The 22,351-nt window shown below is 49.7% G+C and overlaps 1 protein-coding gene across 27 annotated transcripts in view; it reads left to right on the top strand.

The window, feature by feature from the left end:
* Nucleotides 1-21,423, top strand: part of cadm2b (cell adhesion molecule 2b) — a 1,102,220-nt gene extending 1,080,797 nt beyond the window's left edge. For 24 of the 27 annotated variants that reach the window (XM_069889164.1, XM_069889140.1, XM_069889145.1 and 21 more), the window contains 5 exons: nt 564-742; nt 8,221-8,340; nt 9,927-9,965; nt 18,166-18,291; nt 18,533-21,423. In XM_069889164.1, coding sequence (XP_069745265.1) covers nt 564-742; nt 8,221-8,340; nt 9,927-9,965; nt 18,166-18,291; nt 18,533-18,651 — 583 coding nt within the window. In that variant the 3' untranslated portion in view covers nt 18,652-21,423. The remainder of the gene's footprint in view (nt 1-563; nt 743-8,220; nt 8,341-9,926; nt 9,966-18,165; nt 18,292-18,532) is intronic. The other 3 variants (XM_069889149.1, XM_069889162.1, XR_011341617.1) reach the window with 2 other exon arrangements.
* The last annotated feature ends 928 nt before the right edge of the window (nt 21,424-22,351 follow it).

Here is a 22,351-nt window from a genome sequence, read left to right as displayed (position 1 = left end):
AAATGATTAAAACGGCTGAAATGGGATTTGAATGGAAAGGAGTTGTGTGTGTGTGTGGGGGGGGGTGGTATGGGAGTACTCGGACAGACTTCTTGTTCAGAAGTAGACTACTGCTTGTCAGGGCTGAGGGTGAGGTCAGTGCTGAGGTTGTGTGGCAGTGAGATACGACTGCAGGGTGAGGGGAGTGAGGGGGTGGAGGTGAGGGAGTGGGGTTGAGGAGGGTAGTGGTGAGGGATGAGAGGGTTGGGGTGAGGAGAGGTGGAGGGTGTGATGAGGAGGGTGAGGCAGTGGGGGTATCAGTGAGGAGGGGTGAGGGGTTGCAGTGAAGAAGGTGAGGGAGGTGCAATGAGGGGAAGTGCGGTGAGGGGGTGGCAGTAGGTGGAGGTGAGGAGGTAGGGGTGCAGTGAAGGGGATGCGGTGGGTGGTGCAGTGAGGTGGGTGGAGGTGAGGGGGGATTGGCAGTGAGAGGGGTGTGGAGATGAGATTGCTGAGAGGGTGCAGTGAGGTGTGATTGCAGGGTGAGCAGATGGAACACTGACCATGTTGTGCGGTGCCCTTCCCAGACCAGAAGCAGTGAAGTGGAAGAAGGACGGAGCTGATCTGCCCGATCCCGACCGCATGGTGGTGGAGGGCAACGTTCTGATCATCAGCGCCCTGAACAAAACTGACAACGGCACCTACCACTGCGAAGCTGGCAACACTATGGGCCACAACAGTGCAGAGTACATCCTCTTCGTATATGGTGAGCACCCACCCACCCACAGCTGTGCCCAGCACCCATCCACTCAGCCTATGCCCAGCACCCAACCACAGCCATGGATAGCACCCACGTCCTTCCACCCCACCCTGTGACGGCATGCTCAATGTTGTGTGGGTTCCAACCTCTACCAGCCCATTCCTAGAGGAATAACCACACATCTCACAATAACTGTAATTAAAACAAAGGGTCTCAGCCCGTCACACTGACTATTCCTCTCCCTCTCACAGATGCTGCTCAACCCGCAGAGTTCCTCCAGTACTTCTCCTTGTCCAGTCTCTCAAGGCAACATCCTGTCAAACTCCTCTGCTCTTTCGTCAGAGCCTTCTCATCCTTCCTGTGATGCAGCAACCAGAACTACACACAATGCTCTAACTCACCCATTCTCAGCCTTTTATTTCAAAGCCACCTTAGGACTCTGCACAAACTTTATGGGCCCTCTTCCTTGTGAAGCAGTTGAGTTAGTTTCTTCCATACTTCTCTCCTATTTACGACATAAAAATGTTTTTTTATGATTTCAGACCATTTCCTCCCCTCCCCTAACCCCCACCCCTTAAATATGCTCTTGGGGGTTGAATGGCTGCTCTAAAATACTCCTATCCAAAGTTAGATGCAATTGAAACGTAAGAAGCAGGAGCAGGAGTTGGCCATCCCACCTGTCGAGCCTGCTCTGCCATTCAATGTGATCGTGGCTGATCTGATCATAGGCTCATCTCCACTTGTCTGCTTTTCCCCCATATCTCATAATTTCCCAACTATGCAAAAATCTATCCCACTTTGTCTTAAATATATTTACTGAGGTCGTTTCCATTGCTTCAATGGGCAGTGAATTCCACAGATTCACCACCCTCTGAGAAAAGCAGTTCCTCCTCATCTCTGTCCTAAATCTACTACCCTGAATCTTGAGGCTATGTCACCTAGTTCTGGTCTCCCCACCAATGGGAACTTACTTACCTCTACCTTATCAATGCCTTTCATAATTTTATATGTAATCTCCCAATTTAAGTGCTCAGTTGAAGGCAAATGTCACCACCTGTTCATTTGTATGGCAGCATCAAAGAGCAGTGGCCTTGCACCCCACAACCCCTATGCCCTACCACTGCCATACAAATGCCCTGTGTACCATCCCCATTTCCCTGCCCACATCTATAACAGGTCTGTTTCCTGCTGAAGCCTTCCTCACAATCCACATTCTTCCATTTTTTGCGTCATTTACATACCTACTGATCCTCCCACCTACATTTTCATCCAAATCATATTTTATCACAAGCGCTGAGGTTCCAGCACTGCTCCTTGCAGAAGATCATGGGCATGGACCTCCAGTCAGAGAAACACCCCTCCACCACTATCCTCTGTGGCCATGTCAATTCTGAATCCAAGTCTCATGGATCCCGTGTGCCTCTATCTTGTGGACCAGTCTACCTTGAGGGCCTTTACTAAAGTCCATGGAGACAATCTACCACTGCCCTTCCCTCATTAACCATCTTTGTCACCTCTTGAAAAACTCTGGAGTTTGTCAGACAAGATCTCCCATGAACAAAGCCATGTGGACAACCCCTAATCGGGCCACACTTTTCCAAATGTAAGCAAAACCTGTTGCTGAGATTCATCTCCAATAATTTCCCTGCCACTAATGGAACATCACTGGCCTACAGTCTCAAGGTCAGTGAGCTTCCATAAGTGGCAAGGATAGCATTGGCTATCCTCCAGTTTTCTGGAACCTGTGGCTAAAGAGCCTGGGGACTTATCCACTTTAGTGAGACCTCCTACTCCCCAACATTGAAGTGCCCAGAATTTCAACTGACCACTCCCAGATCTCACTATCTTCCACATCCTTCTCCTTAGTAAACACTGATACAAAGATCTCATCCACTCTGGCACCAGACATCGATTCCCTTTTTTGACTACAAGTGGACCCTAACTACCTTGGCCACCTCCTTATTGTGTCCTTATGACAGGAGCATCCAGCAGCCCTGTGTCAACAGTGGAAGAAGTGCACCCCCTCTCCCATGGAAACTCCTTGGGGGCCCCGACCAGAGTCAGCAGAGAAACTGACCCTTTGGCCCAACACATCCATGCTGACCTTTTTGCCGATTCCATTTGCCAGCGTGAGGTCTATCTCCTTCTCTCCATTCACTACTCAAGAAAAGGTCTCCTAAAAATGGTGACTGTACCTGAGGCCATCACCTCCTCTGGCAGAGAGTTCCACTCTCTGTGTAAAAAAGCTTACCCTTCAGATCCCCTTTAAATCTCCTTCCTCTTGCCTTAAAACCTTACCATGTGTCCTATAACTTTATAAACCTCCATCAGGACATCCCATGGTTTCTGATCCTGGGAAAACAAGCAGTGCCTTTCCGGTCTCTCCCCAAATTTGGTGCATCTCTTCTGCCTTCTCTCCAGTGCAACCACAGACCTTCTATAGTCTGGCCAGAACTCCACATAGTACTCTCAGTGCAGTCAAACTAGAGCTTTGTAAAGGTGCCAATTGCCTGGGACCCAAGGAGAGAGAGCAGAATGGAAAATTGGCTTCATGGTGGAAAGCAGAAGTTTGTAGCAGAAGGTTGTTTCTCAGACCAGAGGCCTGTGACTACTGGTGTGCCTCAGGGTTCAGTGTTGGGACCATTGCTGTTTTGATTTGTATCGATGGTTTTGATGAAATCGTACGTGGCATGATTAGCATGTTTGTGGATGACACTAGAGTTGTCCAGTATTGTAGACAGTGAGGATGGTTGTCAAAGATTGCAGTAGGATCTTGGTCAGGTTGGTAGAGAAATGGTTGATGGAACTGAATACAGAGAAATGTGAGGTGTTGCATTTTGGGGTCAAATGTGGGTAGGACCGGCACAGTGAATGGTAAGGATCTGGGGAGTGTTGTAGAGCAGTGGGATCTAGGGGTACTGGTACATAGTGCCTTGGAAGTGGTGTGACAAGTAGATAGGGTGGTCACAAAGGTTTTCACCACATTAACCTTCAACATTCAATGTTGAGTATCAAAATTGGAAGGCCACGTTGCAGTTGTACAAGACTTTGGTGAGGCCCCATTTGGACTATTATGCTGTTTTGTTACCATGCTAGAGGAAAGTTATTGTCAAGTTGGGGAGGGTACAGAGATTTATGAGGATGTTGTTGCCCATACTTGGGGGGAGCTGAGCTACAGGGATGTTAAGCCTGTTCTCACGCTGTATGATGGCATACAGGCCGCCTCTTCTTCCCACTCTGTGTCTCTTTCAGCCAGCAGCTGTTGTCAGGATGGGGTGGTGACTGGTCATCCTGAGGGGCTGACTCAGAGGGGGAACAAGGAGGAGATATTTTGTTAGCCATGTGTGCACTCCACTAATCTGTAAGCTTCACATGAACGCAACCAACACATGTAAGCTCACACGTGCTCTCAAAAACACACTCAAGCATGCACTACATGCACTCCTGCCAATGACATGTGCAAATCCTGACCCACACATCCCCTCCAAACTCCTCCCTGCCTTCACCTTTCACCTTGACCTCCAACCATGCTTGTCCAACCTTTCTTTATAGCACACAGGCCACAGAAACAGTCCCTTCAACCCTTCTAGTCTGTGCCTAAACATTTTTTTGCCTCGTCGCACTGACTTGCACCCAGTCCATAGCCCTTCATACCTCTCCCATCCACATGCCTGTCCAGATTTTTCTTAAATATTAAAATTGAACCCACATTCACCACTTCAGCTGGCAGCTCGTCCACACTCCCACCACTCTCTGTGTGAATAAGTTCCCCCTCATGTTCCCCTTAAACTTTTCCCCTTTCACCCTTAACCCATGTCCTCTGGTTTGTACTTCACTTACCCTCAGAGGAAAAAGCTGACCTACATTTACTCTGTCTATCCCCTCATAATTTTAAATATCTCCATAAAATCTCCCCTCATTCTTCTGCGCTCCAGGGAATAAAGTCCTAAACTGTTTAACCTTTCCCTGTAACTCAGATCCTGAAGTCTGGGCAACATCCTAGTAAATCCTCTCTGCTCTCTTTCAATCTTATTGATATCTTTCCTGTAGTGAGATGACCAAAATTGCACAAAATACTTTAAATTTGGCCTCACCAATTTCTTATACAACTTTACCATAGCATCCCAATTCCTATACTCAATACTTTGATGTACAGTACAACTCTGATAATCCGAAATAAGATTCTCCAAAACTTTCAACTATCTGAATTTTAAAAAAATTTTGAATAAATGAGGATATCTGAAACAAATCAGAAATCCTAATTTATCCGAAATTATTTCGAAGCTGAACTGACTGGGGACGTCAGGCTGCAAGTGGTAGCACAGACCTTGGGATTCTGGCGGCAGTGGGAATGTCGGGCTTCCAGCAGGAGCGGGGACATCGGGCTGCCAGCAGCAGTGGGGACCTTGGACTCCCGGCAGCAGTGGGGCCTCAGTTGGGAGGTATCAGTGATCAGCACCAGCCAGGATTTTTTTGGTGAGAATTAAATATTATTTTAATGTTTAAAAGCCTTCCCTTATTGTTTGTTGTTGTTTAAACACTGTTACAAGTGATTTGCTTTTGCTACTGGGCTGTTTTTTAAAAAAGACCAGTTCTCCGAAAAAATTGTTTATCCAAAATAGGCCCCGTCCCGAGCATTTCAGATAATTGGAGTTGTACCGTATGAAGGCCAATATGCCAAAAGCTCTCTTTACAACCCTATCCACCTGTAATGTCACTTTCAGGAAATTATGTACCTGTATTCCCAGGTCCCTCTGTTTGACCTCTCTCCTCAATGCCCTATCATTTACTATGTACATCCTTTCTTGATTTGTCCTTCCAAAATGCAACACCTCACACTTGTCTGCATTAAATTCCATCTGCCATTTTTCAGCCCATCTTTCCAACTGGTCCAGTTCCCTCCTTCCTTTTACACTCAAGTGTCCCACTCAGTGAACCCAAGCACAAAATTTACTGCTTGATCTACTAGGGTGGGCTAACTTCAGGGAGCTATGGACCTGACTGTACTTTTGGGATGTGAGCAGTGGGCAGGAGTTGGGCCAAGGTTTGGCCACAAGAATGGTGTCCCAAAGTGATCCCCCGCCCCAGTAGTTGGTGGGGCAGTTGTGGGGCCAGTTTCCAGTAATGAGGGAGAAGTCCATGATCACATTGCCTGGGGGGAGGAGCATGGACCCAAAGGCAGGAGATAATAGGTGCCTTTAGGAATGTGCTTCTCCCCCCACCCCACCATTTTGTTCAGGTGCCTGGCAACATTTTACTCAGACCTTGATAAGGGGCTCAAACCCGAACATTGGTTATGTATCCTTTTCTTTGCTATATTAAGAACACTGTGTGACCTGCTGAGTTTCTCCACCATTGTGTTTTTACTTTGATAGAGAGTCCTTCCAAATTGCGGGCACAAGGAGATGTGCAAATACCCATCACATTGTCAGGTTTGATATCAACTCCACCAGTCTATGTGGAGTTTGCACTCTCTCCCTGTGACTGTAGGCTTCCCCCAGGGGCTCCACTTTCCACCCACATCATGGGCGTGTTGAAGAGGGATCATGGAGTACATTACCTTGAAAGTGGCATCACAGGTAGATGGGATGGTCACAATGGCTTTCGGCAGACTGGCCTTCATCAGTTGCACAAGGCTTCCCAACATCGTTGATGAGGCCCATTTGGGAGGATTGTGTTCAGTTCTGGTCACCATGCTACAGGAAAGATGTTGTTGAGCTGGAGAGGGAGCAGAAAAGATTGACGAGGCCATTGCCAGGACTTGGGGGGCCTGAGCTACAGTGAACAAGCTGGGCTTTATTCCTTGGATTGCATGAGGATGAGGGGTCATCTCTTATAAGTCCGGGAGTGAGGGAGTTCAGATAGGGAGTGGGGTGGGGGGGGTCCAAAAGGAGACTGGGAGTGGTGGGGAGGTGGTCAGATAGAGACCAGGAGTGGGGGAGAGACCGGGAGTGCAGGAGAGACTGGGAGTGGAGGGGTTCAGATGGAGACTGGGAGTGGGGGAGTTCAGATGGAGGCTGAGAATGGGGGGTGGGGGAGGACATGGCAGTTCAAATGGAGACCGGGAGTGGGGTGAGACCTGCAGGCAAATGGGAGAGTTCTTTCAAAGAGCTAGCACTAGTGCAATGGACCAAATGGCCTCCTGCAGAGGTGGCATCCACCTTGGACATAGAGGGGATGCATGAAGGTAGGAGAAGGCTGTTGCCATTGGTTGGAGGTCTGAGAGATTTATGAAAGACTTTTGTTATCTTTTACCTCCTGGATTATTTTTAAGCAGAAATGACGTCATGATTTACAATCCAAGACGTCCTAGCTGCCTGGATCTACCCAGCCATCCCAGAATGCAGGTGGGGTATGCCTGCAAACAGGGGGGTGGCAGGGGGAGGAAGTTCAGGAATCCTGTGTCCCTCCAATGGTTCACTTCCTCCTGCAGCTCTCCTCTGTGACGAGTCAGAGCTGCGGCTCACGAGAAGGACATGCAGGAAAGGAACTTGGATGGGCTTGCACTGATACAATGGGCTGTATGGCCCATATAGGCTGTACTTCTCTATTGAGGGAGTCCCAAGCGGACCTGGGCCCACCCAGAGTACCCAGGCTAGTTACAATGGGTGCACTAGTTCTGCCCATCAGGGTGATGGTGACCCTGTCTGACATTCCTCACCAGCTGACACAGACCCTCAGTCCCTGCCCCTCCACTCCCAGGGGAACATCACTGCTACTACCAACACAACCCCTCCCCCCCACAACTTAGGGGCAGGCTGGATGCCTGGTGGGTTCGGTTCCTGGTGACATCCTCCCTCTCTCCATGCCTGCATAAATACTACATTGGAATACGACTCCCTCACACAGGCCCTGGATCCAGCCCCTGTGATGTCTCAGACCCACCCCACTTGGTCAAGGGACAGAGAGCCTGTGATGTCCCAGACATCCCCCTCCCCCCCCGGTCACTAACAGAGGACCCCCCCCCCCCCAGTCCCTGTGATGCCCCAGGCTCACCCCGAGTCAGTGTCAGAGTCGGGATGTTTCCAGGGCCTGGTGGAACAGGCCTCCTGTCCTGCAGCCCAACCTTAACCATGGGTGGTTTTCATTCCTGTCGACACCTCCCTGGACATTTCACTCCTCCCCTGCCCAACAAAACAGCCTGCTCCTGTCTCTGAGAGTTTAAACACAGTAAATGGGAACCAAATTCAGAAATGCTCCCCCATCCCACCCACCCCAAAAGTCTTCCCTTACTTTCCCAGAAGTCCCTTCTATCCTGGATTTTGCCAACCTGTTCCATTCCTGCTTCCTTCCTCCTGGGATGCCATCACATTCCCTAACTCTAGTAGCTGTGTGTCGCATTATGTGTCTATTTGTGGTTTCTAGTGATTACTCAGCCCGTAAGGGGCTGCACTGTTCTCGTTGCATGCTCTCGCAGATTGGTTTCATTTGTTCATTCTGTTGGTCTCTGTTTAAGCTGTATTTTTTTTCTTCCTACCAACCAGATGATCCCATCATCCCGTCTCCCACCATCAGCGTCCCTTCTTCCCTTTCCGCTAGAGCAGTGGCCCCTGTCACCATAGCAAGCAACACTGCCCAACCAGCCACAGGCTCCAGGGCCCGAGGTACAGTACAAACCCGCCATTGTTTTACCAACTAGTTGTCAGTTTAGAGGTTAGTGGCGATTGCAGACCTGCTTTTAGTTTGGCTTCTGTCTCTTTCGAAGCTGGTGGCTCAAGCCTAAGGGTCCTCAGTGGTGGTGATGGGTTAGGGGCTTGGGTCCAGCAACCGGGGTGAAGTCAGGGGACTCCCCTCACTCTGGGTCAAGGGGGGTTGTTCAATTCAATCCCCCCCAGATGCTTGCTTACTGCATGAAGCTCAAATCTCTTCAACTGCCCATCAGCGTGAGGTGCTAAGGCATATCTGCCCAGGGGAGGGTTCAATTGCCCTGAGACCAGGATTGGTCAGGCAGGGTGAGGGGGTTGGGTCCCAGGTCTGACATCCAACTGTTCCCCTGGAAGTGTTGAGCCTCATCCCAGACGGCTGTAACGCTGCACTCCAGTGAGGATGCCAGTAAGGACCGCCAGTGCATCCCCACCCTGATGCACAGGGGCAAAGGTTGTCACAGACCCCAGGAATGAGGTGGGCGATGCACCTCTCATAACGATCTCAGTGTCACCAGCACTGCATTCAGGAAGTTTCCAGAGGAGAGATTTGGTGTCTGTCCTGCAGGATGTGGGTTCACACCCTGGGCATCATCCTTCACAAAGATGCCCCAGTAGGTATCCCTCAGTACCACCCTCCCACAGTGGGCATCCCCAGTACTGCCTTTCCACAGAGGGCACCACCTCAGTACCACCCTCCCACAATGAGCACCCCCTCAGTACTGCCCTCCCACAGAGGGCACTCCCTCAATACCACCTTCCCACAGTGAGCACCCCCTCAGTTCTGCCCTTCCACACTGAACACTCCTTCCCTACTGCCCTTCCACAGTGGGCATCCCCTTAGTTTGTACCTCCTCAGTACTGCCCTTCCACAATGGTCACCCCATCAGTATCACCCTCCCACAGTGGGCACTCCTTCCCTACCGCCATTCCACAGTGAGCACCCCTCAAAACCACCCTCCCACAGAGGGCACCCCCTCAGTACTGTCCCTCTCACAGAGGGCACTCTCTCAGTACTGCCCTCACACAGTGGGGAACCCCTTTGTTATTGCCCCTCTTACAATGGAAACTCAGTTCGGCTCCCACTGAGCGGCACTCTTTCCATTCTGCCACTCTCAGAGCTATCCTCCCTCGGTACTGCGCCTCGCACAATGCTCCAGGGCTCCCAGCCTCCTCAAGGCAGCATTCCTTTGGTGTTGCTCATTCCCTTGGGGCCTGGGGTCAGAGCCAAGGTGTCAGGGCATAGTGGGTGAGAGGGGAGGGATTTACCGACACCCCACTCTTCCCTGGGGTAGAGAGGGGCCAGGGTGATATCACCCGCTGATCTCACCATCCCTGATCACCATTCCTTCCCTTGCCTGCAGCCAGGCAATGATCACATGATCAGGGTGGGCACCAATCATCTCCATGCTGGGCCGATGTCATGTCTAATGCATTTATTTGATTTGTTGTGTGTTTTTAAGTTATTTTTCTCTTGAGTTGCAAACCATTTTTGTTTTCTTGCCCATGTCACCGTGTGCCATCTCCCGCACTCTTCCTGCCAGCAGCATCGGTGAAAAACATGTCCCCAACAAGCCCAGCTCAAGGTAAGGAACGGACAGAGATGGGTCCACAGCCTGCTCTTGCCCTCAGTGTCACTGGCTGCCTCTCCCCTCCTCTGCAGGCCCCACCGCTGAGAACTGTGGGCCCCAAGGTGTCCCCCTATCCGTAGAACTGTCGGACCCACACTGCCCCTCCTCTCAGAACTGTTGGGCCACACTATCCCTCCCCTCAGAACTATAGGCCCCAAGGTCTCCCCCCCTCCCCTGAGAACCATGGCCCCCAGAGTGCCCCTCCCTCAGAACCATGGGACCCAGACTGCCTCTCCCCTCAGAATTATAGGCCCCAAGAATTATAGGCCCCAAGGACCTCTAACCCTGAGGAACATGCCCCTGTGACTTGTCCCTTCCTTGCTCTGTCCCTGTGCAGGACCCTCCATGGAAGTTTCACCCCCGAGGTCGAATATCTTCCACCTCCTGGGGTTGGAACCTGCCTCATCCTGGCCTGAGTTACATTGCCTATGGTCACATGTGTCATGGAGTCACACAGCCTTCTGGAGAAAGCCCTTTGGCCCATCTCACTCATACTGGCCAAGCTGATCCCACTAGCCTGCATTCAGTCCATGTCGTTCCAAACACTTTCTCCATTGATCTGACCTAATATCTAAATATTGTAATTTCACCCACTTCCACAGTTTCTTCCGGCAGCTTGCTCAGGGTATGGACCACCTCTGGGTGTGAACGTTGCCCAACAAAACCCTCATAAGTCTCCTCCTCCCCCTTCTGTCCCCTCTCGTCCTGGAATCATCTCCATTGCTGACCATACGTGTTATGGGCCAGACAGGCAGCTGGTAAACAGTCTCCACATTCCAGCTACACTTTGTACCCACAACAAATCGTTCACAGAAAATAGGAACAAGATGAATCACGACATGGGCAGCATTAACATCAACATCACACTTATATCGAACTCCAATTTAAACCAAATTAACACTGGCTTCCTGCTGTGGCATTCCTGTCGCAGTCCCTGGACCCTCCCCACCTCAGGCGGACCCCAGTTCAGAGTTCCTCAGGAACCTGACTCCGGACTTGTACCCTAGGAACCATCCCACCCCAGTCAGCTGCAGGCTCACCATTTCTAGATTAATGTCATGTAATATAAAGAAAATGTGATATAAATGTGACAAATTTTCCTTTAGTCTTTCATAAGGGCAGACACAGGTTCGCTATCACCAGAAATTGCCCAATGCTCCTTACAGTCATAGAATAAGAAGAAAAGAAAGTCCCCCTGAGTCTGAGTGTTTGTGGATTTCCCTCCAGTGCTCCCTCAGTCTCTGCAGCTGTACAGCTTTCAGTCCAAACTATTGGAAACTTGAGCTCCAGACCTCTGACATGATCAGGAAACCCTCAGCATCCTTGGTACGGTACTCTCTTACATCTCAGTTCCGATACCCCTTCACTCTCATCATCTCCCTCCCATTGTGGTCAGACACAGTCTCACCCCTAGCTAGGAATAGTCTCAGCACCTCCCTCACCTTGTCCCACCTCTGCCTTCCTAGCGCCTGATACAGCCACATGCCCTACTCCATTCTCCAAGAACAGCAAGATCCAACCAATCCTTACATTTCCCCCTTCCCTTACCCACTCTCGTCACAGACCTGTCACCTTCTGCAGCCCCTGCCAGTCCTCTTCCTCCCTCCTGCAGCCTTGGAGCATCAGTGGTCAGAGGGAATGCTGAACACACCCCTACACTGCCCTTTGCACAGACCCACAAACAACCCATTCTCGCCCAATACAGCCAGTTCCCTGTCAGTGCTGACATCTTATCCCAATGCTCCATACAACATAAACTATTACAGCATAGAACAGGCCCTTTGGCCCACAATGTTCTCCTGACCTATGTACACCTATTCCACCACAGTCTAAACCTTCCCAAACTCACACCCGTAACCCTCTATTTTCCCAGGCTTATGTTTTAAATGTCCCTATTTTACCAGCCTCCACCACCACCCCCAGCAATCCAACAATACATTCCAAGCACCCACTACTTTCCATGCCAAAAAAACCTCTCATATCTCTTCCAAACTTTCTTCCACTCCCTTTAAACAGATGTCGTCTGGTATTTGCTATTGTCACCCAGGAAAAACATGCTGGCTGTCCACCCTATCTAAGCTCCCCTCATAATCCTGTACACCTCTATTAAGTCAATTTTTATCTTCAAAGAGAAAAGCCCTAGATCGGTCAACCTTGCTTAAGACACATCCTCCAATCCAGGCATCATCCTGGTAAATCTCTGCACTGTCTCCAAAGCATCTACATCCTTCCTGTATCGAGGTGACCAGAAATGAACACAATATTCCAAGAGTGGTCTAACCAGAGTTTTATAGAGCTGCAACATTACCTCATGGCTTTTGAACTCAATTTTCCAATTAATGAAGGCCAGCATACCATAAGCCTTCTTAACTATCCTATAAATTTGCTTGGCAACCTTGAGATCTATGGGTTTGGACCCTAAAGTCCCTCTGTTCTTCCACACTTAAGAATCCTGCCATTAACCATATATTCCACCTTCAAGTTCAACCTTCCAAAATGCATCACCTCACACTTAACCGGATGGAACTCCACCCAACTGTGCATCCTGTCAAGATCCTGTTGTAACCTACGGCAACCTTCTACACTATCCACAACACCTCCAATCATGTTGCATCATTTGCAAACTTACTGACCCATCCCTTCATTTCTTCATCCAAGTCATTTATAAAAATCACAAAGAGCAGGGGTCCCAGAACAGATCCCTGCAGAACGCCTAATCACTGACCTCCAGGCAGAATACGTTCCATCCACTTCTATCCCCTGCTTTCTACAGCCAAGCCAACTCTGAATCCACACAAGGTTGCCTCATGACATTCAGAATGTGTTCTCCATGGAGGAAACTTGTCAAATGCTGTACTAAAATCCATAGACACCACATTCCCCTCCTACCTTTGTCTACTTCTTTGGTCACCTCCTCAAAAAACTTAATTAGGCTTGTGAGGCACAGCCTTCCTCCCACAAAGCCATGCCAACTATCCCTGAGAAGTCTATATTCTCTAACTGCTCGAACTGTAAATCCTGATTGAAGGAATCTTCTCGAACAGTTTGCACACCACTGACATAAAACTCACCACTCTATAATTCTAGGGATTCTCCCTATTACCAATTTTTAAAACAAGGAGATTACATTTGCCATTCTCCAGTCCAGCACTTCCTCTTTCTTAACCTTGACGTGCTCCAGCACATAAGCCTGTTCTACATTGACTTCACATTGAGCAAAATCTCTATGAATACTGAAGCAAAGTATTCATTTAGGAACTCCCCAACCTCCTCCGCCTCCTGGTACTTGTTGCCTCCTTTATCCGTAAGTGGCCCTACCTTTACTCTCATCATCCTTCTGTTCTTCACGTAAGCATAGAATGCCTTAAGGTTTTTCCCTAATCCTTCTTGCCACAGCCTTCTCGTGCCCACCTCCAGGCTCCCAGGTCATTTCTCAACTTCCTATTGGTGGAGATCAGATGGTTACAAGCAGAGGATTCTCAAACCTTGGACTGCAGATAATTTGTGCACTATGTTCCCACTCTCAACACCTCAGGCTCAGCCTCTCTCAAAAACAAAACAAAGTAAGACACCAACAGCAGGCAGGGGTTAATATATTCCAGTAAAACCAGACCCAAAAAAACCGCACCAGAGCTGAGCACAGGTATCTCTGACCAATGCCATCTGTCTCCAGACACCCTGCTCAGAGGGGTGACTGTGGACAATGCAGGGAGAGGGAAAGCATTAGGCTGGTGTAGGGAGATGATCCTTCCAAGGAGTGTCACTCTAGAGGGTGTACACTCCACCAGCCAGTCACAAGCAAACTCAGTAAAATTAGGTGTTGAAAGCAACTCAGATCATCACGCAAACTCTCGTCCCCTCTACGGACCCCGTCTACATTTCCCACTGCCTGGGAAAGACAGCAGACACACAAAAGGACCTATCACACCCAGACACACTCTCCTCTGTAAATTGTGCTCCTTACATGGCTGTGTGAATTTTAAAATTTATTTTAAAATTTAGACAGACATACTGCGTGGTAACAGGCATTTCGGCCCATGAGCCCTTGACGCCCCATTTACACCCAATTAACCAACTCCCCCAGTTCGTTTCAAATGGTGGGAGGAAACCGAAGCCCCCGGGGAGAACCCATGCAAACATGGGGAGAACTTACAAACTTCTTACAGACAGCACGGGCTATTCGCATCCCACACATGATAGGGAAATGTTGAGAGAATGTTAGAGATAACCTGTAGACTGCTCAAAGGAGAACCCTTCTCACTGTATAAGGTGACAAATAATCTAAAACTTAAAAAACAAATTTAAAGGAAAACCCATGAGACTTGACTGCCTGGTAGGGTTTAACAAGTGCAGGACACATTAACCTGGCAGATTGAACAGCTCTTTCCCACTCCCCTGTAAATTTGACTTGGTGTATGGCCTCCTTCAGTCATGGCCAACCCTTGGTACTGAGCCTCTGGTAGTCACTGAAGCAAAACTGGAGTGGCCTCTCCAGGGAACAAGCCAGGGCAGAGTTGATTTGGAGATCCATCTGTTAGCCATGCAGTGGACCCCCCTCTCCATGCTAATGACAGGTTCCAAAGGAATGACAAAAGTCAATATAGTCTGGTGCCAGCAGCATCGCAGGAGTTGCTGTGCCAGTGCTGGGTACAGCAGTCAGCCACCTTTTGGACTCCGACTCTGGATTTTTCCTCGGGGTTTACTCCAAAAGCCATAATCGTGAGTGGGTACAGCCACAAGGAAGAGTTTTCCATCTCCTAGATGAGTTACCATCCATGGTTAATGATCCCCATCTGCCCAGAGCAACTGGTTTCAAGGGGCTAGTGGTCCGTCTCTCCCCTCTTCTCCTGTCAGTGAGAACAGCTCTGCCGGGCATTAGAACTATGCCACATGTGAAGGCCAAGAGTTGGACTTGATTGTCAGAGGCTGTTTGAGATGCATACCATGAATTTGTGTAGCAGTGGGAGCACGTCCACACTACCACCCTTCAGCTATGACAACCTTTAGAGCCAAATTTGACTATAAAGCACAAATATAAGTTACAAACAGGGCCTTATAGAGGTGTTCCACATCTTGGTGTGTCAATCAGGTGAGTGGTCACTATCTTCTCCCAGGGCAAGGAAAGTTTAAAACCAGAGGGCATCCATTTAAGGTGAGAGGGAAAGATGTAAAGGGTCCTTGAGAGGCACTTTCTTCATACAGAGGGTGGTAAGTGTGTGGACAAGCTGGCAGAGGAAGGGTAGAGGCAGGGAACATTACAACGTTCAAAAGATATTTAGACAGCATGCATAGGAAAGGGTCAGAAGGACTTGTGCAAGCAAAAGGAACACTCTGAAGTAGACCTCTTTGAGGGGGTGAAACACTGAAATCTGCAGGCGCTGTGGTTGTAGTAAAAACACAGAAATGCTGGAGGAACTCAACCGGTCTCACGGTGTCCACAGGAGGTAAAGATATATAACTGAGTTTCGGGCCTGAGGCCGAAAGCAGGCAGGCGTCTGAATAAAAGGGCTGGGGAGAAGGGAAGGGTAGGAGGAGGAGCACAGGCCAATAGGGCTGGAAATCCTCTGGAACATCCCTCAAGCAGCCACAGATCCATAGAACACTACCGTATGCCGAGCCTCTCTGAGCACAGTGATCTACAGCAGACATTAACCTTGACTCCTTCAGCATTAGCCTCAAACCAGAGGACATGGTTTAAGGGTTAGAGAGTGATAGGAGTGTAGAATGAGCTGCCAGTTGAAGTGGTGAATGTGAGCTCAATTTTAACATCCAAGAAAAATTTGCACAGGTACATGGATGTGAGGGATATAGAGGGCTATGGACAGATCAATGGACAAGGCATAAAGATTGGCACAGACGAGAAGGACTGAAGGGCCTGTTTCTGTTCTGTAATGTTTTCTTGTTCTATGGAGGGAATTGTTCAAATGTGCTTGAGATAGTGTGCTGGCTGGTCTTTGCACAACCATTGAGCAGAGAGACTGTCATTGTGTCCTCAGTGAGGGGAAGTGCACACCTTCCCCTTTCCTTGGGAAACGCTGACACAGGTACATGGGGCAAGGAACAGTAACCTTGGAAGTAAAACACGAAAATCTGTAGACACCGTGGTTGAAGTAAAAAAAACACAGTGCTGGAGAAACTCAATGACAACAGTGTCCTTTAAATAGCAAAGGTAAAAATACAGAACCGACATTTCGGGCTTGAGCCCTTCATCAAGAAATGGAAAAATGTCAGCAGGCTTCGAGCAAAAGAGTAAGGGTAGGGGGAGGTGTGGTCGCAAAGGCAGGAGATGATAGGTGGAAAGGTGAGGGAGGGGACAGTGGCGATCAAGTGGAGGTAGATGAAGGGAGGGAGGAAAACTGAAAAGAAGGAGGAAAGGAGGGAGGGGGAAGAGATCAGATTAGCAGAAACCAGAAAAGACAATGTTAATGTAACCTAACAGTAACCTTGGTCCTTAACCTGAGATGACCAAGTGATTGGTCCATATCCTGAATTCATAGCCACAAGATTAGTTCATAACCTGAGAGGATAAGCCACGCGATTGGTCCATATCCGGAGGCGGAGAAGATTAAAGTTACAGCTGTTGGGTGTAAGATGGATGCTTGCTTTGGAAAATCTGATTGCAACCCCTGGGGTGCTCCTTGATGCCACACTTGGTCAGCGATGCCTGGTTATGGACTGATGTTCAAATGAAGTTGATTGGCTCCAGTGGTTAGAGACACATCACAAAAGGGAAGTTAGCTGAGTTTGTCAGAGGCCACTTCATCAAAGGGCAGGGTTCTCCTGCTGCTTCATCAACAACCTTCCTCCAATCAGTGGGTCAGGTGTGGGGATGTTTGAATCCAATCTCACTACTCAGTAAATGAAGCACAAAGGAACCAGCCAGTGCCTCCTCCGATTGCCCAGCACTGAATCCTGATCATCGACAGTAACTCATTGGATCAGACAACAGAAGACTGCAGATACTAGAATCTGGAGCAATAATCTGCTGGAGTAACTCAGCAGGTCGAGTAGCATCTGTGGGGGAGGGGGGGAAAACAGATTGATGGGGTGATTAAAAGACGTATGGGGTGTTGGCCTTCATTGTCAGGGGATTGAGTTCAAAAGCCATGAGATCATGTGGCAGCTCCTTAAAACTCTGGTTAGACCACACTTAGAATATTGTGCTCAATTTTGGTCACCTCATGACAGGAAGGATGTAGATGCTTAAGAGAAGGTGCAAAGAGATTGATCAGGATTTTGCCTGGATTGGAGAACATTTCTTATGAGGCAAGGTTAGCAGAGCTTGGACTTTTTTCTGTGGAGTGAAGAAGGATGAGAGGTATAAATAAGGTGGACTGCCAGCAGCTTTTTGTGTACAAGGTGAGGGGAGGTTTTTTTTTAAAACATAGAGATTTGTGGGCACCTGGAATGCATTGCTGGGACTGGTGGTGGAGCTGGTACAAGGGTACATTTAAAAAACTTTGAAACAGGCACATGGATGCAAGAAAAATAGAGGTTTATGGGTGTGAGGTTAGGAAGGGCTAGATTGTTGAGAAGTAGGTTTACATTGGTCAGCACAACATCATGGGCTGAATGGCCTGTACTACGATATAATGTTGCATGTGGTAAGAAAATGGGGTAGATCTTTCAGGTCGAACCCTTCATCAACTTTAAATGAGACATACAGCACAATAACAAGCCAATTCGGCCCCATGAGTTCATGCCGCCCAAATTACACCCCATTAACCTACATCCCGGTATGTTTTTGAAGGGTGGGAGGAAACTGGAAATGTACAAACTCCTTACAAACAGTGTGGGATTCAAACCCAAGTCCAGTCCCAATCACTGGTGCTGTAAAGGCATTGCACTAACCACTATGCCAACCATGTTGCCCTTTGGGAGTAAAGAGGGGAGATGAGGAGGAAACAAGTCTGTCATTAGAACACCAGGGTGTCCGTCACTGTGTAACACTGGGGTACAGTACCAGTGGGGATGGGTCTGTCACTGTATAACACTGGGGTACAGTACAGTAGGAGTGCGGGGCCTGATGTGGGTCCTGGTTACTACCCTGGGGTACTCGTCCACACCCCACAGGATCCCCATCTATCTCTGTGCAGGATGGTTTGTCACATGCAGTGGCACTAGCTCATGATCTGTGCTGATTGTGTGTCCTCAGATCCCAGCGCCCTGGCTGGTCAGTCGGGTCCAGACCACGCAGTGATCGGAGGGGTTGTGGCCGTGGTGGTCTTCATCACCTTGTGTCTCATCATCGTTCTTGGACGCTACCTGGCTCGACATAAAGGTAAGGTCCCTCCCATCTGCTCACCCCTCCTTTCTCCCCTCATACCTCTGCTCCATATACCATCCCTACTCCTCACACCCTCCCCTCAACACAACCCTCCCTTTCTCCACTCCACACACCTCCCCCTCCTCTCCCCCACTACCCCTCTCTTCTCCCCCACTACCCCTCTCCTCTCCATACACCCATCCTGGCAGGGGGCTGGGGCAACCCATCACTAACCCCCATTGATCTGCGGCTACAGGAACATACCTGACGAACGAAGCGAAGGGAGCGGAGGATGCACCTGATGCAGACACGGCTATTATCAACGCAGAGGGCAGCCAGGCCAACACTGAGGAGAAGAAGGAGTACTTCATCTGATCTCCATCACCTGTCCCAACATCTGCCCATCCCAAAATCTGTCCCAACACCTGCCCTAATATCTGTCCCAGTCCCAACATTTCCCCAGACCCAACAACTGCCCCAACATCTTCCCTTGACCCAACATCTGCCCAAATTTCTGTCCCAGTCCCAACATCTTCTCAACACCTACTCAAACACCTGTCCCTGTCCCATGCCAACATTTACCCCAACATCTGCCCTGTCCAAACATTTCCCCAACATCTTCCCCAGATCCAATGTTTGCCTCATCCCAACATCAGCCCCATCTCAACATCAGACTTATTTGCCCAACATCTGCCCCAGTCCCAACTTGTGGCCTAATCTGGCCAACATTTGCATTATCTGGTCAAGACTTGTCACAACATCTATCCAAAATCCCAACACCTACTCCAACATCCCTCCCAACATCTGCCCCAACATTTGTCCCCAAATCTGACCCCCCATCTCCCTAATATCCGTCCCATCTGCTCATTCACCCCTCTCTCTGCCCTAACATCAAACTTCCCCCAACAAGGACAAAGGTTGCCCCTACATCTGCCCAACAATTGCCTCCAATTGTCCCCACATCTGTCCCCAATACCTGCCCCTAACATCAGCCTCCAGGTTCTGTTGGACACTGGCTGCAAGTGGCTGATTCAACCAGCACTCCTCCACCCCTCCCCTGCCATCCAAATTGTCTCCTCAGTCCCACCCCTCTCCTCTCTCTCACCCTACCCCAGCCTCTGGGATCAACCCTTTTTGCCCCTCTCCTGCACCATTCCTTGCCATGCCCCCACACTGCACCATTCCCCTTCCCATCCCCCGTCTGTCCCTGCCCCCATAGTGAACCCTTGCCCGCAATGAAGCGGACAGCTCAGTTACTCACAGGGTCTCCCATTGTCTCCACCGCACCCTTCTGTGGGGCTAGTTTTGCTCTGACCCTGGCAGTGTCACGAGGTACAGGTGCTGAAGGTGGCGTGGAGTGAGACAGCAAGGGAGGAGGGATTCACTGATCTGGCCCCTCAACCCACCTGCAGCCCTAACCTGCTCCATCAGTGGGGGCAGCAAGAGGCAAGAGCTGCCTCCATATCCACCCCCCCCCCCCCCCCACAACCTGTCCATCTCTGGCTCAAGCCTGAAGCACAAGAATGACATTGGAAAGTTCCAGCCCCTGCAGGTGTGTGAGTGAGTGTGCAAATATGTTAGTGTGCACACGTGTGAGTGATTGGCAAAGCTTTCAGGGTATGGTCCAGGGATTGGGAGTCCAGGGATAGCTCTGGGTTAGGGGTAACAGTCACTCCACAGTTGAGCTGAGGTGTGGGTCAGGGGTCAGGATCAGCAGCTGCCCCAGGCATTGGGGTCAGAGGGTGGATGGGGCCAGGTGACTGGGAAAGGGGCAAAGAGGTCTCCCCATGGACAGGGGTCTTGGGAAATGAGAGGAGCACCCAGCCGAGATGCAGCTCGAAATGCAGCTTACACAGAGGGATCCGAGTGCAACTCTGGTCTGAGGCTCCCCCAGCCAGTTCAGACAGGCATGGTTCAGTACCAACTGTTGGGTTGAACAGCCTCCTGGGTTTGTTCAGCCCTGCTACAGTCCCCTAGGGGCTGCCTGCTAGACAACAATGATCCCATCACCTCAGGTCGCAGGAACCCACCGCCAACTGAGGCATGGCCCCTCCCCAGAGATAACCCCCGAACCTGACCATGCCCTCCCCCCCAACATCTGGTCTCCACACCCCCCCAGACTGATGTCTGTCCGTCTCACCCGTGATCTCCCTGCCCAACCTCCATCCGCCTGTCCCACCCAGTCCAGAGATTTGCCCTCCCACTTTCCCTGGGGATTAAAGGGTTAAATTCTGGGCTCCTCATCATCCCAGGTCACCAGGCTGGGCCGGTGTTTGCTGCACCCCAGGGTGGCAGCTCCTACATCCAGCAGCTGCAATAATGCAGGTCCTCCAACAGCTGCATGGGTGCAAGTCCTGCCTCCAGTGGCTACATTGCTGCAGCCACCCTGCCAGTAGTTGTAAGAATGCAGCCCCTCCCCACCCCCGCCAGTGGCTGGACAGCTGCAGGCAACATCCTCACATTGTCATTGAACTGCAAGTCACTGCAGGGCTGTCTCAAACCATTCAGGACAATTACAGCAAATTTCCATGCAATATTGTATAAGATGGATGTAAACGTGTTTCAAATCTGGGACAGCCCACATATATATTGTATTAAACCATGCTTTTTATTAACATGTAATAATGCTTTATAAATAGGGAACAAAGGGGTGTAACATGGGTGCAAGCAGATTCTGCTGTTGTGTGAAACTGGATGTCTTTGTAAAAGTACTGAACTCGAATGTACTTGTTCAGAAATACCCTTCCATCCGTCTGCATGAATATTGAGGCATCAGTTTATCCGTGGGTCAGGGATGGCAGCCTAGGAGCAAGAAAATCCCAAACGGTGTCCCAGTTCACACTATTCGGATTTGTACTAATTCAGCGCCACGGTCATCTACTCCAGTTACTTAGTCAGGGTTCCACTGCGAAGCATCAGCGGATTCAACACGTCATGACTGAGCAACAAGTGAGGGGGAAGGATGCCTGCCGCTGGAATCGCGCGCTGGCTTGCTGCATATCAGGAATCGGCTCCACACCTCCCTGGAAGGGTGAGAGGGTTGCAGCTCCACCTTTTTGAGGGGGTTCGGACCTTGGCCCTCACGGTTCTGTGTGGATTATTTTGTTAATCATCAAACTGTTAATAAAAAGAATTAAGATGCTCTCATGATCTGAAGCAGTGACTTGTTGAAAGATTACAGAACAGACTAGAAATGAGAGATGGAAAAAACTGGATAGGGTGGGAACAGAGGGGTAAGGGAAATCGGTGTGGGGACAAGGGGGGAGGGGAGATCAGTATGGGACAGGGGGAGGGGAGGAGAGATCTGCGGGATGAGGGGGGATCTGTAGGGGGAGGAGAGATCTGCGGGATTGTGGGGGGAGATTCGTGGGACGAGGTTGGGGAGATCAGGATGGGTGGGGGAGAGGAAGACTGTGGGACGAAGGGAGATTGGTGTGGAATAGGGAGATCAGTATGGGAGAGAATGGGGGAGGGGAGGTCTGGGGTGAGGTGGGGGATCAGTGTGAGACAGAAGGGGAGATCATAAGAACATAAGGAATAGGAGCAGGAATCGGCCATCTGACCGGTCGTGCCTTCTCTACCATTCAATGTGATTATGGCTGATCTAATGATGGGCCTATCTCCACCTATCTGCCTTTAATTCCCCACATATGTAGATATCTATCCAACCCTTGACTTAAATATATTTATTGAGGTTGCCTCCACTGCTTAAATGGGCACCAAATTCCACAGATTCATCACCTTCTGGGAAAAGCAGTTCCTCCTCATCTCCATCCTAAATCTACAACCCTGAATCTTGAAGTTATGTCCCCTAGTTCTGGTCTCCCCTATCAATGGAAAGAACTTACCTACCTCTATCTTACCTATGCCTTTCATAATTGTATGTTTCTATAAGATCCCCTCTCATTCTCCACAATTCCAGTGAGGACAGTCCCAGACGACTCGATCTCTCCTCATAGGCCAACTCCCTCATCTCTTGAATCAACCTGATGAACCTCCTTTGCACCACCTCCAAAGCCAAGTAAGGAGATCAGGAATGCATATAGTACTCCAGTTGCAGCCCCACCAGTACCTT

This window comes from Narcine bancroftii, chromosome 7 (genome assembly GCF_036971445.1).
Source record: "Narcine bancroftii isolate sNarBan1 chromosome 7, sNarBan1.hap1, whole genome shotgun sequence".
Lineage (NCBI taxonomy): Eukaryota > Metazoa > Chordata > Chondrichthyes > Torpediniformes > Narcinidae > Narcine > Narcine bancroftii.
Note: the sequence above shows the minus strand (reverse complement) of the source record. Positions and strands in the feature narration are given on the sequence as shown.